The sequence below is a fragment of the Pristiophorus japonicus genome, chromosome 13 (genome assembly GCF_044704955.1).
Source record: "Pristiophorus japonicus isolate sPriJap1 chromosome 13, sPriJap1.hap1, whole genome shotgun sequence".
NCBI lineage: Eukaryota > Metazoa > Chordata > Chondrichthyes > Pristiophoridae > Pristiophorus > Pristiophorus japonicus.
The window spans coordinates 108369465-108392557 of NC_091989.1; the positions used below are offsets into that span (position 1 = coordinate 108369465).

The 23093-nt window shown below is 44.0% G+C and overlaps 1 protein-coding gene across 1 annotated transcript in view; it reads right to left on the reverse strand.

Moving 5' to 3' along the window:
* LOC139278162 (uncharacterized) overlaps positions 1 to 23093 on the reverse strand; it is a 327559-nt gene that overhangs the window by 158628 nt on the left and 145838 nt on the right. The window contains exon 5 of the mRNA XM_070896817.1: positions 19859 to 19946. Coding sequence (XP_070752918.1) covers positions 19859 to 19946 — 88 coding nt within the window. The remainder of the gene's footprint in view (positions 1 to 19858; positions 19947 to 23093) is intronic.

Here is a 23093-nt window from a genome sequence, read left to right on the forward strand (position 1 = left end):
GAGTCAGTAAGCTGTCGGTTTAAGTCCCACGCCAGTGACTTCAGCACAAATTCTAGTGCAGTGCTGAGGGAGTAGTGCATTTTCAGATGAGATGTTAAACTGAGGCCCCGCCTGCCCTCTCAGGTGGACCTAAAAGATCCCATGATGTTATTCGAAGAGCAGGGGAATTCTCTCTGGTGTTCTGGTGAATATTTATCCCTCAACCAACATCACTAAAAAACATTATCTGGTTGTCATCACATTGCTGTTTGTGGGACCTTGTGCGCAATTTGGCTGCCGCGTTTTCTACATTACAACAGTAACTTATACTTCAAAGGTATTAATTGGCTGTAAACTAACTGGCGATGTCCTGAGGTACTGAACAGTGCTATATAAATATAAGAACATAAAAAATAGGAGCAGGAGTAGGCCATTTGGCCCCTCAAGCCTGCTCCGTCATTTAATAAGATCATGGCTGATCTGATTATGGATTCAGCTCCACTTCCCTGCCAGCTCCACATTACCCTTTATTCCCTTATCACTCAAAAAATCTGTCCATCTCCACCTTAAATATATTCAATGACCCAGCCTCCACAGCTCTCTGGGGCAGAGAATTCCACAGATTTACAACCCTCAGAGAAGAAATTCCTCCTCATCTCAATTTTAAATGGGTGGCCCCTTATTCTGAGACTATGCCCCCTAGTTTTAGTTTCACCTATGAGTGGAAATATCCTCTCTGCATCCACCTTGTCGAGCCTCCTCAGTATCTTAGATGTTTTGATAAGATCACCTCTCATTCTTCTGAACTCCAATGAGTATAGGCCCAACCTATTCAACCTTTCATAAGTCAACCCCCTCATCTCTGGAATCAATCTAGTGAACCTTCTCTGAACAGCCTCCAATGCAAGTATATCCTTCCTTAAATACGGATATCAAAACTGTACGCAGTACTCTAGGTGTGGCCTCACCAGTACCCTATACAGTTGTAGCAGGACTTCTCTGCTTTTATACTCTATCCCCCTTGCAATCAAGGCCAACATTCCATTTGCCTTCCAAATTACTTGCTGTACCTGCATACTCACTTTTTGTGTTTCATGCACAAGGACCCCCAGGTCCCTCTGCAGCACTTTGCAATATTTCTACATTTAAATTATAATTTGCTTTTCTATTTTTTCTGCCAAAGTGAATGACCTCACATTTTCCCACATTATACTCCATCTGCCAAACTTTTGCCCACTCACTTAGCCTGTCTTTGCAGATTTTTTGTGTCCTCCTCACAATTTGCTTTCCCACCCATCTTTGTATCGTCAGCCATCTTGGCTACACTATACTCTGTCCCTTCATCCAAGTTATTAATATAGACTGTAAATAGTTGAGGACCCAGCACCGATCCCTGCAGCACACCACTAGTTACTGTTTGCCAATCGGAAAATGACCCATTTATCCCGACTCTTTGTTTTCTGTTAGTTAGCCAATCGTCTATCCATACTAATATATTACCTCCAACCCCGTGAGCTTTTATCTTGTGCAGTAACCTTTTATGTGGCACCTTATTAAATGACTTCCGGAGATCCAAATACACCACATCCACTGGTTCCCCCTTAACAACCCTGCTCGTTATATCCTCAAAGAACTCCAGCAAATTTGTCAAACATGATATCCCTTTCATAAAACTATGCTGACTCTGCTTGATTGAATTATGCTTTTCTAAATGTCCTGCTACTGCTTCCTTAATAATGGATTCCAGCATTTTCCCAACGACAGATGTTAGGCTAACTGGTCTATAGTTTCCTGCTTTCTGTCTGCTTCCTTTTTTAAATAGGGGCGTTACATTTGTCTTTCTAATAAATCTCCATTGTATTTATAGATGGTGAGAATCTGGGCATTCTTGTGGCACATGTTCCACTGCCCATATTTTATTGAACAACACCTCCCACCAAGGAGACCTGCACACCTCTATAAGAATGTTATCAGACAGGCGTCTTGCCAATATTCATAAGCTGCACAGCCTTACTGACTTCTTCATACTTCTTCTGTCCTGTAACAGTTGGAACTGATGCTCTCCACTCTCCCACCCTGTGACAGTTTGAATTGATGCTCTTCACTCTCCTGTCCTGTGACAGTTTGAGCTGGTGCTCTCCACTCTCTCTCCTCCTCCACTCACCATGGTGCAGGAGGCCATTCAAGTGGGGGGAGTGAAAGGGAATGTAGTTATGGTAGGGCACAGTATAGTCAGAGGGATAGATGCTGTTCTCTGCAGCTGCAACCGGGAGTTCCAAAGGTTGTGTTGCTGCCCATTGCCAGGGTTAAAGGCATCTCCTCGCGGCTGGAGAAGAACTTGGAGTGGGAAGGGGAGGATCCAGTTGTTATGGTCCATGTAGGAATCAACGACATTGGTAGAACTAGGTATGAGGTTCTGCTGAGAGAGTTTGAGGAGTTGGGAGTCCAAAAGTAATAATCTCTGCATTGTTACCTGAGCCACTCGCCATTGGCATAGGGATAAGCAGATTAGAAGGTTTAAATGCGTGACTCAAAGATTGGTGTGGGAGACAGGGGTTTTGCTTCGTGGGGGACAGGCACCAATACTGGGTAAGAGGAAGCTGTTCCGTTGGGATGGGCACCACTTAAACCGGGCTGGAACCAGTATCCTGGCAAATCGAATAACTAGAGCAGTAGACAGGGCTTTAAACTAATGAAGCGGGGGATGAGAGGATTCAGGAAAGAGTAAATTTAAAAACAGCAAGAGAAATGGCAAGGCTCTAGAGCAGAGCAATGTTTTGAGTAAAAGTAAACAGAATGGGTCAGGAAGGGACAGAGAGAGTAACAAAGGTAATAGGGCATCAGTGATAAGGTGACATCAGGGAAAAATAGAAAAAAGTCAAAGCTAAAGCACTATATCTGAATACGTGAAGCATTTGCAACAAAATAGATGAATTAAAAACAATAGGTTTGATCTAATAGCCATTACGGAGAAGTGGTTGCAAAGTAACCAAGGTTGGGAACTAAATATTCCAGGATACTTAACATTTTGAAGAGATAGGCAAATTGGAAAAGGAGGAGGGGTAGCCCTGGGATAAAGACAGTAGAGAGAAAGGATCTTAGCTCAGAAAATCAAGAAATAGAATCAATCAGTTTGGGTGAAGCTAAGAAACAGCAAGGGGAAGAAAACATTGGTGGGAGTTGTTTATAGCCCCCAAAACAGTAGTTGTGCTGTAGGACAGAATATAAATTAGGAAATTAGAGGCGCATGTAACAAAAGCTTTGTAATAATAACTTTTATTTATATAGCACCTTTAACGTAGTAAAACGTCCCAAGGCACTTCACCAGTGTTACAGGCAAAACAGGTAAATTTGACACCGAGCCACAGAGAAGAATTTAAGGCAGATAACCAAAAGCTTGTTTAAAGAGGTAGGTTTTAAGGAGCGTCTTAAAGGAGGAAAGCGAGGAAGAGAGGCGGAGAGGTTTAGGGAGGGAGTTCCAGTGCTTAGGGGCCAAACAGCTGAAAGTACGGTCACCAATGGTTGAGCAGTCATAATGAGGGATATTCAAGAGGCCAGACTTTGAAAAGCGATGACATCTTGTGGGGTTGTGAGGCTGAAAAAGATTACAGAGATAGGGAGGGGCAAGGCCATGGAGTGATTTGTAAACAAGGATGAGAATTTTGAAATCAAGGCGTTGTTTAACCGGGAGCCAATGTAGGTCAGAAAGCACAGGGGTGATAGGTGATCGTGACTTGGTACGAGTTAGTACACGGGCTGCTGAGTTTTGGATGACCTCAAGTTTAGGTAGTGTAGAATGTGGGAGGCCAGCCAGGAGTGAGTTGGAGCAGGCAAGTCTAGAGGTAACAAAGGAATGAATGAGGGTTTCAGCAGCAGAAGAACTGAGACAAGGGCGGAGGCGGGCAATGTTACGGAGGTGGAAAAAGATGGTCTTAGTTATGCCGTGGATATGTGGTTCAAAACTCATTTCAGGGTTAAATATGACACCGAGGTTGCAAACAGTCTTGTTCACCCTTAGATTGATGCTCGGCAGAGGGATGGAATCAGTGGCTAAAGAACGCAGTTTGTGGCAGGGACCAAAGATAATGACTTCGGTCTTCCAAATATTTAATTGGAGAAAATTTCTGCTCATCCAGTACTGGATGTCGGACAAGCAATCTGACAATTTAGATACCAAGCAGAGGTCGAGAGAAGTGGTGGAGGTGTGGAGCTGGGTGTCATCAGCGTACATGTGGAAACTGACTCCGTATTTTCGGATGATATCACCAAGGGGCAGCATATAGATGAGAAATAAGAGGGGGGCAAGTATAGATTTCTTGGGGGACAACAGAGGTAACAATGCGGGAGTGGGAAGAGAAGCCATTGAAGGAGATTTTCTGGCTACGATTAGATAGATAAGAATGGAACCAGGCGAGTGCAGTCCCACTCAGCTGGACAGTGGTGGAGAGGCTTTGGAGGAAGTTGGAATGGCCAACTGTGTCAAAGGCTGCAGACGGATCGAGAAAGACGAGACGGGATAATTTACGTTTGTCACACTCACAAAGGATGTAATTTGTGACTTTGATGAGAGCTGTTTCGGTGCTGTGGCAGGGGCAAAAACTAGATTGAAAGGATTCAAACATTGAATTCACAGAAAGATGGTAACGGATTTGGGAGGTAACAACATGTTTAAGTACTTTGGACAGGAAAGGGAGGTTGGAGATGGGGCAACAGCTAGCAAGCAAAGTGGGGTCAAGGGTTGTTTTTTTGGGGACAGGGATGATGACAGCAGATTTGAAGGAGAGGGTAACAGTACCTTAGGAGAGAGAACCGTTAACAATGTCGGCTAACATGTGAGCCAAAAAAGGAAGTTGGGTGGTCAGCAGTTTAGTGGGAATAGGGTCCAGGGAGCAGGAAGTGGGTCTCATGGACAAGATGAGTTTGGAGAGATCAAGAGGGGAGATCAAAGATAAACTTGAGAAAGATATGAGTTTAGGGCTAGGGCAGGTGGGAGCCTCAGATGAAGTTTAGCCCTGTGGGCTAGGTGAAGGAAGGGAACTTGCAGAGTCAGCTGATCGGATGATCTCAATCTTTGAGACAAAGAAGTCCATAAGCTCCTCACACTTGTTGTTGGAGGTGAGTGTGGTGGAGACAGAGGAGAGTGGTTTAAGGAGACGGTTAACAGTAGATAATAATAACCGAGGGTTATTTTTGCAATCCCGAATGATCCTGGGTAATACAGTAATCATGAGGGACTTTAATCTACATATAGACTAGGCATACCAAATCTGCAGTAATAATGTGGAGGATGAATTCATGGAATGTATACAAGATGGTTTTCTAGATCAGTATGTTGAGGAACCAACAGGCTATTTTAGATCTAGTGTTGCGCAATGAGAAAAGATTAATTAATAACCTTGTAGTAAAGGGGCCCTTAGGGAAGAGTGACCATAATATGATAGCATTTTATATTAAGCTTGAAAGTGATTTTGTTAAATCAGGAAGGACGTGATTGCACTGGAGAGAGTACAGAGGAGATTTACGAGGATGTTGCTGGGAGTGGAGAATCTTAGCTTTCAGGACAAATTGGATAGGCTAGATTTGTTTTCCTTGGATTAGAGGAGGCTGAGGGGAGACCTCATTGAGGTGTATAAAATTATGAGAGGCCTAGATACAGTGGATAGAAAGAGCCTATTTCCCTTAGCAGAGGGGTCAACAACCAGGGGCATAAATTAAAAGTAATTGGTAGAAGGTTTAGAGGGGATTTGAGGGGAAATTTCTTCACGCAGAGGGTTGTGGGGGTCTGGAACTCACTGCCTGAAAGAGTGGTAGAGGCAGAAACCCTCACCACATTTAAAAATACTTGGATGTGCATCTGAAGTGCTGTAACCTGCAGGGTTATGGACCTAGAGCTGGAAAGTGGGATTAGGCTGGATCGTCCCTTGTTGGCCGGCACGGACACGATGGGCCGAAATGGCCTCCTTCCGTGCTGTAAGCTTCTACGATTCTATGAATCTGAAACTAGGGTCTTAAAGCTAAACAAAGCAAACTACGTAAGTGTGAGGGGCAAGTTGGCTAAGGTAGATTGGGAAACGACATTAAAAGGAATGACAGCAGACGAGTAATGGTTAGCATTTAAAGAATTCACACACAATTTACATCAAATATACATTTCTTTAAGGCACAAAAACGCCACAGGAAAAGTGGTCCAACTGTGGGTAACAAAAGAAGTTAAAGATAATATTATATGAAAGGAAGAGGCTTATAATGTTGCCATAAAGAGCAGTAAGCATGAGGATTGGTAGGATTTTAGATTTTAGAATTCAGTAAAAGAGGACCAAGAAATTGATAAAGAAAGGGAAAATAGAATATGAGCGTAAACTAGCGAGAGACATAAAAACAGACTGTAAAAGCTTCTGTAGGTATGTAAAACAGAAAAGATTAGCAAAAGTAAATGTGAGTCCTTTACAGGCTGAGACAGGAGAAATTATAATGCGGAATAAGGAAATGGCAGAGAAATTAAACAAATACTTTGTGTCTGTCTTCGATGGTTTGAGGCGTGAATTGGCGAGAATAGACGGGCAAATGATACTTAAAGGGTTGACGGTGGATAGGCAATGGCAAACATTTAACGATCACATGGATGAACTTCAGCAATTATACATCCCTGTCTGGAGTAAAAATAAAACGGGGAAGGTGGCTCAACCATGGCTAACAAGGGAAATTAAGGATAGTGTTAAATCCAAGGAAGAGGCATATCAATTGGCCAGAAAAAGCAGCAAACCTGAGGACTAGGAGAAATTTAGAATTCAGCAGAGGAGGACAAAGGATTTAATTAAGAGGGGGAAAATAGAGTACGAGAAGAAGCTTGCCGGGAACATAAAAACTGACTGCAAAAGCTTCTATAGATATGTGAAGAGAAAAAGATTAGTGAAGACAAACGCAGGTCCCTTGCAGTCGGATTCAGGTGAATTTATATTGGGGAACAAAGAAATGACAGACCAATTGAACAAATACTTTGGTTCTGTCTTTGCGAAGGAAGACACAAATAACCTTCCGGAAATACTAGGGGACCGAGGGTCTAGTGAGAAGGAGGAACTGAAGGATATCCTTATTAGGTGGGAAATTGTGTTAGGGAAATTGATGGGATTGAAGGCCGATAAATCCTCGGGGCTTGATAGTCTGCATCCCAAAGTACTTAAGGAAGTGGCCCTAGAAATAGTGGATGCATTGGTGATCATTTTCCAACAGTCTATCAACTCTGGATCAGTTCCTATGGACTGGAGGATAGCGAATGTAACACCACTTTTAAAATGGGAGGGAGAGAGAAAGCGGGTAATTATAGACCGGTTAGCCTGACATCAGTGGTGGGGAAAATGTTGGAATCAATTATTAAGGATGAAATAGCAGCGCATTTGGAAAGCAGTGACAGGATCGGTCCAAGTCAACATGGATTTATGAAGGGGAAATCATGCTTGACAAGTCTTCTGGAACTTTTTGAGGCTGTAACTAGTAAAGCAGACAAGGGAGAACCAGTGGATGTGGTGTATTTGGACTTTCAAAAGGCTTTTGATAAGGTCCCACACAAGAGACTGGTATGCAAAATCAAAGCACATAGTATTGGGGGTAATATACTGAGGTGGATAGAGAACTGGTTGGCAGACAGGAAGCAGAGAGTTGGGATAAACGGGTCCTTTTCAGAATGGCAGGCAGTGACTAGTGGAGTGCCGCAGGGCTCAGTGCTGGGGCCCCAGGTCTTTACAATATACATCAATGATTTAGATGAAGGAATTGAGTGTAATATCTCCAAGTTTGCAGATGACACTAAACTGGGTGGTGGTGTGAGCTGTGAGGGGGACGCTAAGAGGCTGCAGGGTGGCTTGGACAGGTTAGGTGAGTGGGCAAATGCATGGCAGATGCAGTATAATGTGGATAAATGTGAGGTTATCCACTTTGGGGGCAAAAATGCGAAGACAGATTATTATCAGAATGGCAGCAGATTAGGAAAAGGGGAGGTGCAACGAGACCTGGGTGTCATGGTTCATCAGTCATTGAAAGTTGGCATACAGTTACAGCAGGCGGTGAAGAAGGCAAATGGCATGTTGGCCTTCATAGCTAGGGAATTTGAGTATAGGAGCAGGGAGGTCTTACTGCAATTGTACAGGTCCTTGGTGAGGCCTCACTTGGAATATTGTGTTCAGTTTTGGTCTCCTAATCTGAGGAAGGACATTCTTGCTGTTGAGGGAGTGCAGCGAAGGGTTACCAGACTGATTCCCGGGATGGCTGGATTGACATATGAGGAGAGACTGGATCAACTGGGCCTTTATACATTGGAGTTTAGAAGGATGAGAGGGGATCTCATAGAAATATATAAGATTCTGACGGGACGAGACAGGTTAGATGCGGGTAGAATGTTCCCGATGTTAGGGAAGTCCAGAACCAGGGGACACAGTCTTAGGATAAGGGGTAGGCCATTTAGAACTGAGATGAGGAGAAACTTCTTCACTCAGAGAGTTGTTAACCTGTGGAATTCCCTGCCGCAGAGAGTTGTTGATGCCAGTTCATTGGATATATTCAAGAGGGAGTTAGATATGGCCCTTAAGGCTAAGGGGATCAAGGGGTATGGAGAGAAAGCAGAAAAGGAATACTGAGGGAATGATCAGCCATGATCTTATTGAATGGTGGTGCAGGTTCGAAGGGCTGAATGGCCTACTCCTGCACCTATTTTCTATATTTCTATGTTTCACGGAAGACACAAAAAACCTCCCAGAAATAGTGGAGAACCAAGGGTCTAACGAGAATGAGGAACGGAAAGAGATTAGTATCAGTAAAATAAAATAGTACTAGAGAAATTAATGGGATTGAAAGTCGATAAATACCCTGGACTTGATGGCCTACATTCTAGGGTTTTGAAAGAGGTGGCTATAGAGAGTGGATGCATTGGTTGTCATCTTCCAAAATTCCGTAAATTCTAACAAGGTTCCCGAGGATTGGAAGAGAGCAAATGTAACCCTGCTATTTAAGAAAGGAGGGAGAGAGAAAACGGGGAACTACAGATCAGTTAGTCTGTGGAAATATCAGAAAGAATTCACGATTAATAAGAATTTAGCTCATGTTTGAGGTTTAAATGAGTAGGCTCAGCGTCTCTTGCACTAAAAACAGCAGACACTCACCTCGGGGTGAAGGAAATAAGGATAAAAGCTGCACAATAGTAAATCCAAATTCAAAGGCGTCACCATGTGTCAGAGATAGTGTGCGAATAATGGATTAACAGTTAACACTTCCCCTACAAACGCTAGTGAACTAACAAAAGGTCAGTTGCAGGAATAACAGATGTGGCCAAATGGGAGGGGAAGTTACCTTAGCAGAAACATGCTGTAGGAACAGCAGAGGTGGGAAGGGATGAGAAAGACCTAACTGGTCAAGATATGGGGCACACACACCCGTAACAAAGACACCGACATTGGTAATAACTCATGGATGCAAGACAGGGTTACGATAACAGAAGGATGTATAGGTACAAAGTTGAAATGTCAGCAGAATCTGTCGAAACCGACACGTGTTTAACTGAGAACAAGAAAGGGTACAACTAGGCACAAGATTTGGAGGAAGTTAGCGAGAACCTAGGAGCAACACTCGACAGCAGGAACCTGGGGTAGAATCCCTAAGCTGAAGTTGGACAGAGCTTGATCACCTCGGACTGAATCGGGTAATATCTATATAGGTTGTGAGTCCTATATTCTGTAATCCATATAGGTTGTGAGTCCTATATTCTGTAGTAACTAATGTGCAGTGTTTGTTAAAGCATTTATTAAAGATAAGTTGGCTTGTGAATCTAGTGTCATAGTCTTTTGTTCAGGTTACTGTGGTAACCCTAAAAGGAAAATTACGAACCTATTTGTTCGATCTTTCAAACATCTAGCGAATTCGGCGCAACAAGCCTGATATCAGTAGTAGGGAAAATGCTAGAATCTATTATTAAGGATGTGGTAGCAGGGCACTTAGAAAACAATAATAGGATTAGGCAGAGTCAGCATGGATTTATGAAAGGGAAATCACGTTTGACAAATGTGGTAGAGTTTTTGGGGTTGTAACTAGCAGAATAGATAAGGGGGAACCAGTAGATGTGGTGTATTTGGATTTTCAGAAGGCATTGATAAGGTGCCACATAAGAGGTTACTAAACAAAATTAGGGCTCATGGGATTGGGGATAATATACTAGCATGGATTGAGGATTGGTTAACAGACAGAAAACAGAGAGTAGAAATAAACTGGTCATTTTCGGGTTGGCAGACTGTAACTAATGGATCAGTGCTTGGACCTCAGCTATTCACAATCTATATCAATAATATGGACGAGGGGACCAAATATAGGGCCCAAGTTTCCACACGATAAAAAACGGGCGCCCCTCCGAGCTGGACGCCCGTTTTTCGCGCCTAAAACGGCGCCTAAAAAAAAAAATTGCGATTCTGGAGCGTTCTGAAGCTCCTTGTCTGCCTGGCGCGGCGCCCAGGAGGGCGGAGCCTACACTCGCGCCGATTTTGTAAGTGGGAGGGGGCGGGTACTATTTAAATTAGTTTTTTTCCTGCCGGCAACGCTGCGCGTGCGTGTTGGAGCGTTCGCGCATGCTCAGTGTGAAAAAAACATTGGCACTCGGCCATTTTTGTAGTTCTTTGTAGCTGTTTAATTTTTGACATTGCCATCAGCACATCAGCACTTGCAGCCTTCTCACTGTCTCCTCCCCCCCCGGCCTACGGGAAGAATGGTCGCTTCCTTCCCCCCCCCGCGGGAAGAACGGGTGCCTCCTCCCCCCCCCCCCGCGGGAAGAATGGGTGCCTCCTCCCCCCCCCCGCGGGAAGAATGGGCGCCTCCCCCCCCCCCCCGCGGGAAAGAACGGGCGCCTCCTCCCCCCCCGCGGGAAGAACGGGTGCCTCCTCCCCACCCCCGCGGGAAGAACGGGTGCCTCCTCCCCTCCCCCGCGGGAAAGAACGGGCGCCTCCTCTCCCAACCCCCCCCCGCGGGAAGAACGGGTGCCTCCCCCCCCCCGCGGGAAAGAACGGGTGCCTCCTACCCCACTCGCGGGAAGAACGGGCGCCTCCTCCCCCCCGCGGGAAGAACAGGCGCCTCCTCCCCCCCGCCCCCCCGCGGGAAGAACGGGTGCCTCCTCCCCCCCCCCGCGGGAAAGAATGGGCGCCTCCTCCTCCCCCCCCCCCCCGCCGCGGGAAGAACGGGCGCCTCAGACTGACTGCAGCATTCTCCGTGCCTGAAGCACTTTCACACAGGTAGGAATATGGTTTATTTAATCTTTTCTTTGCTTATAAATGTTTATTCAGGTTGGATTTATTTGTATAATATTTGTAGAAGTATAAATAAGGATTTATTGTAGAATTTAATGACTTCCCTTCCCCCCCCCCTCCCCCCCCCACCTCGTTCTGGACGCCTAATTTGTAACCTGCGCCTGCCTGATTTTTTAATGTGTAGAACAGGTTTTTTCAGTTCTACAAAAATATTCACTTGCTCCATTCTAACTTAGTTTGGAGTACGTTTTCACTGTGGAAACTTTGAAATCAGGCGTCAGTGGCCGGACACGCTCCCTTTTGAAGAAAAAATTCTGTTCCAAAGTAGAACTGTTCTACCTGGCTAGAACTGCAGAAAAAAAAATGTGGAGAATTGTGATTTCTAAGATAGTCCGTTCTCCACCAGTTGCTCCTAAAAATCAGGCACAAATCATATGGAAACTTGGGCCCAATATGTCAGTTTGCTGATGACACAAAGCTAGGTGGGAATATAAGTTATGAGGAGGATGCAAAGAGACTTCAAGGGGATATAGACAGGCAAAGTGAGTGGGCAAGATTATGGCAAATGGCATATAATGTGGAGAAAGTTACCACTTGGTAGGAAAAATAGAAAAGCAGAGTATTTGTTAAACGGTGAGAGATTGGGAAATGTTGCTTTTCCGAGGGACCTAGATGTCCTTGTACTCAAATCACTGAAAGTTAACATGCAAGTTCAGCAAGCAATTAAGAAAGCAAATGGTATGTTGGCCTTTATTACAAGAGGATTTGAGTATAAGAATAAAGATGTCGTACTGCAATTATATAGGGCCCTAGTGAGACCACACCTGTAGTATTGTGCTCAGTTTTGGTCTCCTTACGAAAAGAAGGACATAGTTGCCATAGAGGGATTGCAATGAAGGTTCACCAGACTGATTCCTGGGATGGGGGGATTGTCCTATGAGGAGCGATTCAGTAGACTAGACCTATATTTTCTAGAGTTTAGAAGAATGAGAGGTGATCTCATTGAAACATACAAAATTCTTACAGATGCAGAGAGGATGTTTCCCCTGGCTGGGGAGGCTAGAACCACAGTCTCAGAATATAGGGTCAGCCAATTAGGACTGAGATGAGGAGAAATTTCTTCATTCAGAGGGTGGTGAATCTTTGGAATTCTCTACTCCAGAGAGCTGTGGATGCTCAGTCGTTGAGTATATTCAAGACGGAGATCACTAGATTTTTGAATATTAAGGGAATCAAGGGATATGGGGATAGTGTAGGAAAGAGGAGTTGAGGTAGAAGATCAGTCATGATCTTATTGAATGGCGGAGCAGGTTCGAGGGGCCGAATTGCCCACTCCTGCTCCTAATTCTTATGTTCTTATTTTCATAAACTGGCTGCTGTGAAATGTCATCGACTGATTGTTAGAAACATAGAAACATAGAAAATAGGTGCAGGAGTAGGCCATTTGGCCCTTCGAGCCTGCACCGCCATTCAATGAGTTCATGGCTGAACATGCAACTTCAGTACCCCATTCCTGCTTTCTCGCCATAACCCTTGATCCCCCTAGTAGTGAGGACTACATCTAACTCCTTTTTGAATATATTTAGTGAATTGGCCTCAACAACTTCCTGTGGTAGAGAATTCTACAGGTTCACCACTCTCTGGGTGATGAAGTTTCTCCTTATCTCGGTCCTAAATGGCTTACCCCTTATCCTTAGACTGTGACCCCTGGTTCTGGACTTCCCCAACATTGGGAACATTGTTCCTGCATCTAACCTGTCTAAACCCATCAGAATTTTAAACGTTTCTATGAGATCCCCTCTCATTCTTCTGAACTCCAGTGAATACAAGCCCAGTTTGATCCAGTCTTTCTTGATATGTCAGTCCCGCCATCCTGGGAATCAGTCTGGTGAACCTTCGCTGCACTTCCTCAATAGCAAGAATGTCCTTCCTCAAATTAGGAGACCAAAACTGTACACAATACTCCAGGTGTGGCCTCACCAAAGCCCTGTACAACTGTAGTAACACCTCCCTGCCCCTGTACTCAAATCCCCTCGCTATGAAGGCCAACATGCCATTTGCTTTCTTAACCGCCTGCTGTACCTGCATGCCAACCTTCAATGACTGATGTACCATGACACCCAGGTCTTGTTGCACCTCCCCTTTTCCTAATCTGTCACCATTCTGATAATAGTCTGTCTCTATGTTTTTAACCACCAAAGTGGATAACCTCACATTTATCCACATTATACTTCATCTGCCATGCATTTGCCCACTCACCTAACCTATCCAAGTCACTCTGCAGCCTCATAGCATCCTCCTCGCAGCTCACACTGCCACCCAACTTAGTGTCATCCGCAAATTTGGAGATACTACATTTAATCCCCTCGTCTAAATCATTAAGGTACAATGTAAACAGCTAGGGCCCCAGCAGAGAACCTTGCGGTACCCCACTAGTCACTGCCTGCCATTCCGAAAAGTACCCATTTACTCCTACGCTTTGCTGCCTGTCTGACAACCAGTTCTCAATCCATGTCAGCACACTACCCCCAATCCCATGTGCTTTAACTTTGCACATTAATCTCTTGTGTGGGACCTTGTCAAAAGCCTTCTGAAAGTCCAAATACACCACATCAACTGGTTCTCCCTTGTCCACTCTACTGGAAACATCCTCAAAACATTTCAGAAGATTTGTCAAGCATGATTTCCCTTTCACAAATCCATGTTGACTTGGACCTATCATGTCACCTCTTTCCAAATACACTGCTATGACATCCTTAATAATTGATTCCATCATTTTACCCACTACCTATGTCAGGCTGACCGGTCTATAATTCCCTGTTTTCTCTCTCCCTCCTTTTTTAAAAAGTGGGGTTACATTGGCTACCCCTCCACTCGATAGGAACTGATACAGAGTCTATGGAATGTTGGAAAATGACTGTCAATGCATCCGCTATTTCCAAGGCCACCTCCTTAAGTTCTCTGGGATGCAGTCCATCAGGCCCTGGGGATTTATCGGCCTTCAATCCCATCAATTTCCCCAACACAATTTCCCGACTAATAAGGATTTCCCTCAGTTCCTCCTTCTTAATAGACCCTCTGACCCCTTTTATATCCGGAAGGTTGTTTGTGTCCTCCTCAGTGAATACCGAACCAAAGTACTTGTTCAATTGGTCAGCCATTTCTTTGTTCCTCATTATGACTTCCCCTGATTCTGACTGCAGAGGACCTACGTTTGTCTTTACTAAGTTCTTTGACTTCTAATGGACGATTCAAAAGATAGTTGCAGTGTTCGACTCACCATCACATAATTTCACTTTTGTCAACAGTCTTCTGAATTCAGAAGCTCAGTCATAGTGAATTGGCCTAATAGCAGTTCTATGTCGTAGGACGACTTTAGGTAACATGTGTCAGCGTACACATGCACTATTTCAGTCTTTTGCAGTCACCACTGATTCGTGATCTCTCAGTCATATCTGGACTGCAGCCTGATGCCCATCCATTTGTTCTGGTCACATCTGTTAGGTTTTTCAGTAAGCTGTTGTGGGCAACACACTTTCTATTTATCAACTGAGATCTCAGATTCATTGTCACAAAACGTGTCAATCCACTTTCTCTGCATGAAGTCAGCTGCTTCCTATGTACTACCATATATACTTTCTTGAACATGTTCCACTCTTGATCCACAAAGACAGCATTTGGATCCACATCTCTTAGTCTATCCTCTAATGCTTCCTTCAGGGAGTTATGTATTTTTAACTCTTGAAGCTATCAGATGTCAAAATGTTTGGGGAATCTTCATTTTCTGTTTTTTGCTTTTTGGGGTTGTTGTGTGAGTACCAGTCTATGGCATTGTGACAATGTCAGTGATCTAAAGAGAATTCAGCACCTTGCATGACTTGTTGTGCACCATGTTTTAAGTAACCCTTTTGCCTGAAATGTTTAGAATGTGGATGCATCCAGATTGCCTTGTATTTGACTGTGTCTGATGATCGTACTTGTTATGATGAGCTGATACTTGGCCCACAGAGACAGCAGTAAAATGTTACTATTCAACTTGTCTATGCCACATTTGCCTTTTAGATTTGGTGATTATTGTCCACTTCAGCACTAAAGAGGACAACATGTGGAAATGAAATGAAAACTGTGTTGTTGAAATGACAGAACTCAGCTGATTGTACAAATCTTTATCACTGCTGCTTATGGTTGGTGCAGACACACTTGACTGCAGATCTATAACACCATGATTCTGTTGTAGGTTCTTCGAGGAACAGTGACAAGCTTGCTTTCACTACCTGAATGAACTGAAAAACGGACCCCTTATTCATGTCGCTCATTTTCAACCAATCCAATCCAATAGAATGTGCACCACCCACTGATTTCAGTTAGCTGCCTTTCTTCCTTTCTGAAAGGCCAGCGATGTTGATGTTGTAAGGCTGGCTCACATGCTGTTCTGTCTCTCAGGACAATCTGTACTCTCTTTGTCCATGAAAAAGTTTTATGTTGGGATTGGATTCTAAGCTTTCCTGCTGTTTTTCCTGGGAGACCAAATGACTACTCAACCACAGGTTGCTGATACACTGTCAACAACAACAACTTGTATTTATATAGCACCTTTAACATAGTGAAACTTCCCAAGGCACTTCACAGGAGCATTTTGAGATAAAAAATTCAAACACTGAGCCGCATAAGTAGAAATTAGCACAGGTGATCTAAAGCTTGGACTAAGAGGTAGGTTTGAAGGAGTATAGAGAGGTGGAGAGGTTTAGGCAGGGAGTTCCAGAGCTTGGGCCTAGGCAACAGAAGGCATGGCCACCAATGATTGAGCGATTATAATCAGGGATGCTCAAGAGGGCAAAATTAGAGGAGCGCAGACATCTCGGGGGGAGGGGGGCGGGTTTGAGGCTGGAGGAGATTACAGAGATGGGGAGGGATGAGGCCATGGAGGGATTTGAAAACAAGGATGAGAATTTTGAAATCGAGGAGTTGCTTAACCGGAAGCCAATGTAGATCAGCGAGCACTGGGGTGATAGGTGAGCGGGACTTGGTGAGAGTTAGGACACAGACAGCCGAGGTTTGGATCACCCTCTAGTTTATGTAGGGCAGAATATGGGAGGCCAACCAGGCGTGTGTTGTAATAGTCAAGTCTCGATGTAACAAAGGCATGGATGAGGGCTTCAGCAGCAGATGAGCTGAGGCAAGAGCAGAGATGGGCGATGTTACGGAGGTGGAAATAGGCGGTCCTAGTTATGCTACAGATATGTGGTTGAAAGCTCATTTCAGGGTCAATGATGACACCAAGGTTGTGAACAGTCTGGTTCAGCCTTAAACAAAAGTTGGGGAGAGGGATGGAGTCAGTGGCTAGGGAATTGAGTTTGTGGCAGGGACCGAAAACAATGTCTTCAGTCTTTCCAATATTCAATTGGAGAAAATTTCTGCTCATCCAGAAGTGGATGTTGGACAAGCAGTCTGACAATTTAGAGACTGTGGAGGGGTCGAGGGAAGTGGTATTGAGGTAGAGCTGGGTGTCATCAGCGCACATGTGGAAACTAACGTTGTGTTTTCGGATGATGTCGCCAAGGAGCAACATGTAGATGAGGAATAGGAGGGGGCCAAGGATAGATCCTTGGGGGACACCAGAGGTAACAATGCGGGAAGAGAAGCCGTTGCAGGTGATTTTCTGGCTATGATTAGATAGGTAAGAATGGAACCAGGCAAGTGCAGTCCCAGCCAGCTGGACGACGGTGGAGAGGTGTTGGAGAAGGATAAACTGATCAACCGTATCAAAAGCTTCAGACAAGTCAAGAAGCTCGAGGAGGGATAGATTGCCTTTGTCACAGTCACAAAGGATGTCATAGGAGAAGTTTGTTTAAAGCATCTGTACAGAGTGTGCAGTGCTGCTCTACAAGGAGTTGCACTGACACTCTGATTACTACCAAATCCTGTTGTTGAGCAATGACATGGGTTGCCCATGTGCAGGATTGAGACTACAACTCCCAGCACCATCACCACTCTGCCACTGGGTTTGGATGAAACAATAAGAACTAAAAATTGCAAACCAAGCAGCTGTGAGTAATGAGAGTAGTCTGGAGCACTCTGTGGCTCTCCATACTATCTTGACCTGTCAGCCTGTAATTGTATGACCTGATACAAATCTTAATGACTGAAGCAGACTTTGATGACTTTAAATGTCCTAGTGCTATCTACCCATAACTGTGGCATTTTTGGTTGAATGCCAAAGTGTGTTCCATATGCTGGTAGGTATGGCTACCCACCTCCGGAGTCCATTCTCTTATGTAATATCTTACCAATGCTATTTGTCGTCTCATTGTGCTCAGCTTCCTGCCCATCTGGTCTGACAACAGGTACTGAACTGGCATATGAAACTTACACGAGCTGCTCCCATTTTCTTGCACTACACCCCATGCAGTGGCAAGCAAAAATACTGTAATGTTATTGCACCACTCCATATAAATTTTCTGCTGTCCCTTGTCTTGTGGATAAGGTTATTTGCCCCATCAATCTGACTGCTTCCACACACATTGTATAGTCCTATCACGGCCCCTGCCTATCATGGCCCCTGCCTCACCTATTTAATCTCATGAAGGAAAGTTGTATAAATATCTATCAAGGTAATCAATTCAAAGGACAGAAAATCTGTCTATCCCTAAATCTCAACCACATCATATTCGGGCTTCCACTGACAACCATCATCTTCCAGGCCCGATTACTGCAGCAATTCATTTTACACTTACGGTGTATTTAATCATCTCAGTCTATACCTACACCTATAACCATTGATCACATTCTCAACCAGATATACTTTCAGGAGCTAATTGACAATACCAATTGCCTTTGCTGGGAGTCTATGCCACATAATACATTGCCGTGTGGGGATCAAATATCCTCTGACTTCTAGTAACACTTGCGGTTTTTCAGTTTTAGTGAGAAAAATAAATAAATCCAGTACTCTATTTGATCTTCATTCACAGATTGGTCCACGTAACTATGGTCACTAGTTCTGTAAGCAAGAGGCTGTAATGAATTGCATAATATCTGATAAATGGCCCAACATTTCATATACCTGTACTGCACAATATCAGATCAGAGCCAAGTCAAATAATAGGATCTCAATATATTTTTAAATGGCATAAATTGTACTTTGTAGCGACATTGGCACAACGGTCCCAGGCATGTACACTTCAATACTAGCACAGCACCCACAGACACAAGTGCCTAGATTTCACAGAATGCTCCAACTTGCTCGTATCCAGACACTAGCAGGGTGGTCCCATACACGTCCAACCAGACACCAGCAGGGTGGTCCCAGACATGTGCACCCAGACACTAGCAGGGATGGGCCGAGGCATGCGTACCCAGACCCCAGACACTAGCAAGGTGGTCCCTGGCCCATGCACCCAGTAAGGCCTCCTGAACTGCATTGATGGGAATAATGTTCTGGAAGTGTTACTAACAGAAAATGTATCTTGTAAATTCAGACTTGGAAAACATTTCTCAAAGAATGAATATGTTAATACACGGTTGGTTACTTTGTCCATGCAGGTTTAGACGCCAGTCCAGTTCCCAACATGTGGATGGAGACCACTTCTATGTGTGCATACAAAAACATAGGGCTGGATTTGGGGGAAGAGACTGTGGGGGAAGAGACTGTGGGGGAAGACACTGGGGGGGTGAAGAGACTGGGGGGTGAAGAGACTGGGGGGGAAGAGACTGGGGCAAAGATACTGGGGGGGAAGATACTGGGGTGGAAGATACTGGGGGGGAAGATATTGGGGGGAAGATACTGGGGGGGAAGATACTGGGGTGGAAGATACTGGGGGGGAAGATACTGGGGGGGAAGATATTGGGGGGGAAGATACTGGGGGGGAAGATACTGGGGGGGAAGATATTGGGGGGGAAGATACTGGGGGGTGAAGAGACTGGAGGTGGGAAGAGATTGGGGGGGGAGGAACAGACTGGGAGTGAGGGGGGAGAGACTGGGGGTGGGGGAGAGACTAGGGGGGAGAAGAGAGACTAATATGAGTGAGACTAGTGAGTGAGAGACTAAAGGAGTAAATAAGGCTTTATTAGACCATTTATATTATTGCCTAACACTAGAAAATACTACAATCCATTAAAAAATACATCAAACTGTGGAGAACTATAAAGATCTGTGTAATATCAAACAAACCTGTGTTCATACCGTCCACTTAAGATCCATCTAAGATCCAGTAAGACTTGCTTTTTCAGGACGGTATTAAGATCCGGTGGTAAACGGATCTTAATGATGAAACTTCCATTTTGGGCGGTATTTGGGTGGTAGTATATGGGCGGACAGTATCGAATACCGCCCGGCGGTAATGACGGTGGAATTTACCGCCAGGCGGTATCTGAGCGGTAAATGTGTTTTTTTCGACGAAACGTGTATTTCTGGGAGGTAAATGGGTGATTTGAGAGGAAACTCTAGCTCATAGTATTTATATAGGTTTAAGTTCATGTGTAGTTTCAAATAAATGAATCCTCTTGAAGTGAGTTTGATTGTTCCCATTGGTGCAGCTGTCAGCAGCCTCTCTGGAGACCCCAATCCTTTCTGTGATACATGATTGGCTACCAGCCTTACGCACCTGCAGTAAATATTTACCCACACCACAGCCTCTGTAACGTTTCCTGGTGGAAAGGAGCGTCAGCTGTACCACTCGATCCCCTGACTTCCTGTGTGGTAAAAGACAGAACATCAGTTTGGGACTCATTACTATGGTAACTATTCTCACTTTATCACTTATCTCCAGTAGCACACACAATGTTAATGTTATCCTACAAGTCATACCACAGCTAATTGACATTTATGGTGATTATTGATTATGGGGCACTTATTGAAATTGTCCCCATCTCCTTTATGACGTGGAATCATGCAAAGTTTACCTTTCAGCTTCGCTGGTCTTGAAAACTTTATTTGTTGTGTAAAAATTGCATTGGCTGGCCCAGCCAAACTTCCTGTCCATGTTACAGCCCCAACAACAACTTACAGCCTGTCTGCAAGTGTCCTGTATGCCCATGGTACAGTTCTTTTCACAACAGTGTCGCTGTCCCACTTACAGCTCCATACAACTGCAATACTGCCCCAGCTAAAGGTCACCCATGCAGCTGCACTACTGACTCCTAGTTACAGCTCCATATAACTGCAATACTGCCACAGCTAAAGATCACCCATGCAGCTGCACTACTTTCTTAGTTGCAGCTCCATATAACTGCAATACTGCCGCAGCTAAAGGTCACCCATGCAGCTGCATTACTGTCCTAGTTGCAGCTCCATACACCAGCCCCATACAACTGCAATACTTTCCCAGCTAAAGGTCACCCATGCAGCTACACTACTGTCCCAGTTACAGCCCCTAGTAATTCCACGATCGCCCTGATTACAGCCCCCTTGTAGCTGCACTGCCTGCAGCTTCACCACCTGTCCCAAATACAGCTCCCCATTGTCGATCCAGTTCCCGTCTGTTTTACAGTGGCTCTTCCGCACAAACAGGAAAAATACAGACAAAAATTCTAATCCTTGCCTTTCTGAATGAATAGTGAATAACCCTGCCCCTACAGAATAGACAACAACTTCATACAGTTAGTGAGTAATCCCTAGCCTATCCAAAAAAATGAAACTCAGTTACAATAAATAGTAACTTGATATGTAGTTACACAGCAAGCAATCCCTACCATGCTGAATAAATAGGCAATTTATTGTTATAGTGAATGCTTTATCTGAGCTTTAATAGAAAGAAAACATTTTTCCTTCTTGTTATGTTTGTTTATTGCATAATTCTTGTGTACAATTCCACAGGACTAGAAAAAAAGTGCCAGTGACACTTTTCTATTTGTCCAGTAACATCAGAGAGTAATTGCTATTGAAACATAGAAGTGCTGTTATGGGAAACCTCTATTAACATGACAGCTGGTATGGCTAAAGAGTGCGCTTGGCAATGGCTGAAAATCCATTTGCTGCATTTAATCTGTGTGCATAGAGTAACATTTATAAGTAAGACGGTGTTGTCCTTTAAATTCATTGCCTTTAAACCACACAAAAGCAATTTGGGGGTGGCTTGTGAACATTTCCTCCCTGTACCTCTTCAGGCAGTGATTAGAAATTCAAGGGTGCAATTTACTGTTACTATGCATTACTTTTGCCAATTCCAGTTCACAGAAGTTATGTGAATAGAATATGATGCAGTGCTGCCATTTTATAGGTCTCTGCATAGTATGAACAGCCAGTTTGCACTTCTTGTGAGAATATCTATTCTCCTGTCCAATTTCAGAATATGATTGTGGGAACACTCAACACTAATACTTGATGGACATGAGAAGGCTAATGATTTATTTATGATGTTTCAAGATTTAAATAAATGTTAATTTCTTATGAGGAATCTGCCTGCTGGAGAGCCATCACATTGGAATTCCCAGCTGCAAAAGACTATCTCTTGGTTAAGTGATGTGGTGGGTTAAACTTTGGTTGGTCCTTGTGATGTTGTGTGAAGAGAAGTCCTAGATGCCAAAATGCTGATAAAGCTCATGGTCAGCCTGAAATGCACCCATCATATTTTTGAGAATGTTAAAATATATTTGAACTGGGATATAATACCTCCATTCTGTTATAAAACTGCTCACAAGAAAATCTCTCTTACCTAAGGAGAGGATCATAATGGAGCTGTGATTTACGCGACTCAGGGACTCGTTCCAAACAAATGCAAGGAAATGCTAAGATGTACAAGTGCTATTAACCAACATTTTGTCAAGGACTACAATCCTACCCAATGCCTTGCTCAGTGACAACTCTCAGGAAGCTGCAACACAAGGTGATGAGATGTGGGTCTGTACTTGTGATACCTCACACAGCAACCTCTTCATGCCATTGTGACTAGTTGCCAAAACCAAGCCAAGCAATTCCCATTGGAACATAAAAATAAAACTTACAGCACTAATAGATCTATTTCAATAGGGTCTTTCATTTGCCACATGAAAGCTGGGATAACCTTGCCACTCCTCCGCCTGCACTCGGGCCAGGCTCCTCCTCCCCCAACACAATGATGGTGGGCTGGTTTGTGTTATCTGAAGTACTCTTGCAAGTAGATTGTGCAGCGCCATGGATATTATAAGGTTTTACAAAGTATTTACAGCACAGAAACAGGCCATTCGGGCCAACAGGTCCATGCTGGTATTTATGCTCTATACGAGCCTCCTCCCACCCTTCTTCATCTAACCCCATCCATATATCCTTCGATTCTTTTCTCCCTCGTGTTTATCTAGTTTCCCCTTAAATGCATCTATGCTATTCACCTCAACTACTCCTTGTGGTAGCGAGTTCCACATTCTAAACACTCTCTGTGTAAAAAAGTTTCTCCTGAATTCTCTATTGGATTTATTTGTAACTATCTCATATTTATGGGCCCTAGTTCTGGTCTCACCAGCAAGTGGAAACATTGTCTAATCGCTCAAACAAACCCTTTCTTAATCTTAAAGGCCTCGATCAGGTCATCCTTCAGTCTTCGCTTTTCTAGAAAAAAGAGCCCCAGCCTGTTCAATCTTTCCTGATAGGTATAACTCTAACATCATTTTAGTAAAAAAAAATGGCACCTTTCCAGCACCTCTACGTCACTTTTATAATACAGAGACCAGAACTGGGGCTCTTTTCTCTCGAAAAGAGAAGACTGAGTGATGACCTGATCAAGGCCTTTAAGATTAAGAAAGGGTTTGATAGGTTAGACAATGTTTCCACTTGCTGTGAGACCAGAACTATGGCCCATAAATGTGGTCTAGCCAAGGTTCTATATTAAAGAGGAAAGTTAAGCAAATTATTTTTGGAACAGATTA